The sequence below is a fragment of the Pteropus vampyrus genome, unplaced genomic scaffold, assembly GCF_000151845.1.
Source record: "Pteropus vampyrus isolate Shadow unplaced genomic scaffold, Pvam_2.0 Scaffold290, whole genome shotgun sequence".
Classification (NCBI taxonomy): Eukaryota; Metazoa; Chordata; class Mammalia; order Chiroptera; family Pteropodidae; genus Pteropus; species Pteropus vampyrus.
In genome coordinates this window covers 854848-859331 of record NW_011889071.1, presented here as the reverse complement: position 1 = coordinate 859331, position 4484 = coordinate 854848, and the positions used below count along the sequence as shown (strand labels likewise).

Sequence of the window (4484 nt, the reverse complement as noted above, 5' to 3'; positions counted from 1 at the left end):
CCCCGACGACACTGCAGAAATTTGGTAACTACGTGTTTCTAAAAGTTAGGTTCGTTATCATCAAACCTGGACGCCGCGCGGGGTTGGCCTGGCTTGAAAATGATTCGTGTCGAGGTGGACCGGAGTGTTGGGGGGCCGGTTCAGCAAGGCTTTTGTGGATTTCAAACAGATTGAAAGATGGCTTATCAAGTATGTAGCATGTATGTGTGTATACGATGGGGACTCGGATGTTAAAGGTGGTGGTGCTTATTTGCGTGTTCGCATTCTTCTGATCACTTCGAGTTCACTGAGCTGATAAATAGGAAAAAAAAGGGGGGGCGGGGATCTTAAGGCCTTTGTTTCCGGTCAGTTATGTAATTTACAAAGAGCCTTAAGCGAGGGCAGCGGTGACGACCTTCCCAGGCCTGCTGGTGGACGGGGTCTTGGGTTTTACTGCGGATTGGTCAGAGCGACTGCAGAGCGCCCAGGCCGGAGGGTGTTTAAGCGGGCGGGCTCGGAGTGGCTGTCTCTTCGGTCAGCCCGTCATGCGTGCCGGCTCGAGGATGTTTGCAGGCCAGGAGCTGCTGTCGGGAGGACCTGGGTTTGCACAAGGCTGGAAGCAGCCGCAGCCACCATCCCGGCCAACACTTGGAGACGGTTAAATGACCTCGCCTGTGACTTGCCAGAGGAGGAAGCAGCTTTTCCTAGAAGTGAGTTTTTTCCTTGTTAGTGAAGAATAAGTCCCATTTTGCTCTTTGTAAGCTTAAAAAGTAGGAAGTTTATAATTAAAAAAAAAAAAAAACCCCACCATGGGAAAGGGCACAGCATGGAACCTGGTTACTGGTATTGGCTGCAGGCGTATGACTCCTCTCGTGGATTGTTTGCAGTCGGGGTGTAGTTTTGATTTCCAGGAAGGGAATGCATTGGAAATAGCAGGTTAGAGCTGGTCTCTAGAAGTTGGGGGCTGGTAGGCCGCAGCTAGGTGTCTGCTGGGGTGGTCGGAGTGCAGGGAGGCCCTGGCCTTTGCTGTCCTTTCCCTGCCTCTGGGGCCACCTCGGACCTCTGTCGTGGCGTGGATCTTCCTCTGTACCTGGTTCCTAAGAGGACGACGTCCTCCATCCTGACTCTAAATCCTGTGCGCAGGAAAAGCTTCAAGAACAACACGCACAGTAGGTGAGTTGGAGCTCAACGACAGAGTGAAGCCCAAGTGACAAGGGGCCACGGAAGCCAGGGCCACACTTACCTGACCCCAGGTAGAACTTGGCGATCAGCACGCGCGGGCTCGGGGTCCTGGGAGGGCAGCCGGGGCTCGTTTCAGACCTCGTGCCCTCCCCTCTCGTCCGCGATTCACCTCTCCCCTTCCCAGTTCCTAGTATCAGCCTGCGGGAGCCTGGGCTCTGGGATTGAAAACAATGATAAAAGAACAGGCGAACAACAAAAACCACACGCTGGCCCCCATCGTGCTCACACGCAGGAGTTCGCTTTAATTGGAAAAAAAAAAAGTGGGGGGGGGCGGGGGAGAGCAGTAGAACAAACAGAAACCACCGCACGGGGATCCTCCATATGGAAGTGAAAGTGGGGATCCCCATGCAGATATTCAGTAATGGCGCCCTGGTCCCTGGCACCCCTCGGCATGAGAAGCCTGCCAGTCTGTGTGACCACCAGGCACGAGGTGCATCTGCAATGGCCGCTGTGTCTTCTGTGTGCTCACTCTCCTCGTGTTCCTCTGTCGGAGCTCTCGGGACAGAAGACACTATAAATTTATTTAAAAGTTCCCGTGGCTTTTGGCCAGTATGCATCTTCTTGATCAGCAGGCGAGCAGTGTGCAGAAAAAGACCGACGTTAGAAGGAATCCTTCTCAGACAGTTCGGGAACACTGACCTGAAACGCACATTCTTCGATATTTACCCAAAGCGCCGTCGTGGGTCCCATGAGGAAACAATGACATTCGATTCATGAGCAGAACGGTCCTAAGAGGCCGTGTGAGTGGCGGACAGATGACGGCCCGTGGCTAGAACAGAACGAGGTCTTTGTTTAGGAGCCTTTAAACCCTTCTGGTGCCACCAAGCACGTTCAGAAACGCCTCAGGCTTCTTGACACACAGCCCTCGTGGGGGCACGTACCGACGCCTTCCCACGTGCGATGCTCTCTGATGTTTTGTGTTGACCCATTTGTCCTTCTGAGAATGCCCATTGGTGCTGTGGAAAGGGTTCCACCGCCCCCAGTTCGAAAAACACCGATTTCTAGTCAGTTCCAGACTCTGGATTATAAGCTCCGTTAGGCATGTCAGTCTTTTGTGCTTTTCCCCAGGACCTGGAATAGTGCTTGGCGTCTGTGGCTCTATATTTGGTGCATGATGGATGGATGGATGAATGGATGGGTGGGTGGATGGATGGATAGATGGATGAAAAGGAACTGACAAGGACTAGCCCCCGAACCTCGAAGCTCAGTAGGCCGAAGGTGGGACTGGTCCTTCTGTCTCAGTTCTCAAGCCAGTGGGTGGTTGTGTTTTCTTTGTTTTTTTTTTTTAGATCACACTATTTCGGCCTTTCTGGTGCCGGATATTGTAGGACAGGTTCATCATTCGAGGCGTAACCTTTCCTTTGGTCACGCGTTTTTCTGCGGGGCAGCTGTTGGTTCTTCACATGCTGTGAGAACCTGAACGTCTCACCCCGTGTCTGCAGCAGGCGGTCGGCACAGGTGTTTCAAAGGACAGTGCCAGGTGTCCTTTGGGGCGTTTTCTCTTCCGTCACGTGATCACCTACAAGGGTAGCCTCCCAACCAGTATTTACATAGACTCGCTTCTCCTCTTAAGAATTTTCTGGTGTACAGACGGATGCAGGCCTGGTTTATAAAAAACCGTGGGTTAGTTCTCGTGATTTCAGGAAGTAGGAGCCGTTTAAAAAGCTGACCTTTTAGTTTTGTCACATTGAAACTCTGAGAACGCTGAAAAAACGAAGCTGAAATCCCTTAGCTCCGAGTCCTCCTCATTCCGTTTTATTACCCTTTTTGATTTCCACTGTGTCGTTCTCACTTCTTTTTAGGGAAGTGGCGGTCACTTCTCGAAAGTCTTTCATGACTATAGAGGTCGTTAAGTAGCCAACGTATCTGTGGTTTACTAAGTAAAAAGCAGAGCAGAATTAAAGAAACGTAGGCCCTCCTTATTCCTAGAGAGGACATTTAAGGATGGAGGTGACTTCCGCTCTGGGGATCCCCCGTCTCTCCATGGCTGACCTTTCACCTCTCTGGAGCACGCCCGGCCGGTGGTTGGGGTCGCCAGCCCCTTCCCCCCTCCGCTCAGTGCTGCCTGTCTCCCCTCCACAGCCCCGACGCTGCCAGTGGTCTCCTGGGTTCCTGGGTCTCCCCCAAACGGAGAGGGTCGCGTTCCCTCAGCTTTCTTGTTGCCCCGACTACAATTACTTGACCTATTTTTCTCTCCCGCGCTCATTGCTCTCACCTTAGGCAAATCTGGGAAAATTACGGCCTCAAGAAATACTAAGTTTTCATGGCTCGGCTACTGAATCTCTTGCTTCTGGAGCTAATACGTGTCAGACCGATGTTCCTGTACATCCGTGATTTTCAACCTGGGGCAGTTTCACCCCACTCCGGGCATTCGGCCCCTTCACGAGCTGTCGTTGGGATGATTTTGGTGGTCACAGCCGGGTGGGGAAGGCACTGCTCCTGCATGAGTGGGTGGACGCCACGTGGGAGTTCGCACGGGACAGCCCCCCCACAGAGCACCGGCTCAAAGTGTGCGTCATGCTGTGGTTGAGAAACCCTGTCTTAAGGAAGTCTTCTATTTTCAGTCACTTTGGTGTGGGGACCTCCACATATCCCTCCTGCCTCTCCGGGGATTTTGTGACATTTGGGAACACGGAGCACGGAGGGCGGGAGCTCTGAAGGCAGGCTCGTCGGGGGGAAATGCCTTTATCTCACGATCTTTTTTTTGACATTACCACTAAAGATATTTCGAACTATATGTTTTATCTTTCTCTGTGTGTCTCTACGTTTGAAAAAGAGGGCCCGTATTTCCTCTCGATTGTGCTTAAATAAAACACTCCTTAGAGGCTAAAGTTTCTCATTCCTACTGTGGTCTCAACGCTGTCGTTGCCTCTTTGAAGACTTTGTGAGAAAGGTGGATACAGTTTTATTTTCCAGGAAAGCTTCTAAGGCTTGATTATAACTCCAACGAATCAGTCTTCCCTAGCCCCTGGCTTTCCTCGGGGACGGCCGATGTCATATTTGTCCCGTAAGATCTTCCGTGCCCCACCTGGACCACCGCGGTGCAGGTGGACTGTATACACTCCTCCGTGACGTGGAGGTAGGTGACCTGCTCTGAACGTAATAAACTTCAGAAGGCGTATGGGACAGAAGTAGCATTGCTTTAGAAAAGTGACATTTTATATATTTCTAAATAGACCTTCGAAGGTGAAAGCAGCAAAGCGAGAATAAAATCTACCAATAAAGCTCAGGACGCAAGGCCAGTGGCGGGGGGCGAGGGGGGG

At 51.8% G+C, this 4484-nt stretch overlaps 1 protein-coding gene across 12 annotated transcripts in view; it reads left to right on the top strand.

Annotated features, from left to right (window-relative positions):
- The window catches only part of TPD52 (tumor protein D52), a 47027-nt gene that overhangs the window by 10846 nt on the left and 31697 nt on the right, over positions 1–4484 (top strand). For 4 of the 12 annotated variants that reach the window (XM_023521066.1, XM_023521064.1, XM_023521062.1 and 1 more), the window contains exon 2: positions 1123–1152. The exons of the other annotated variants lie outside the window; for them this stretch is intronic. In XM_023521066.1, coding sequence (XP_023376834.1) covers positions 1123–1152 — 30 coding nt within the window. The remainder of the gene's footprint in view (positions 1–1122; positions 1153–4484) is intronic. 12 annotated transcript variants of the gene reach the window in all.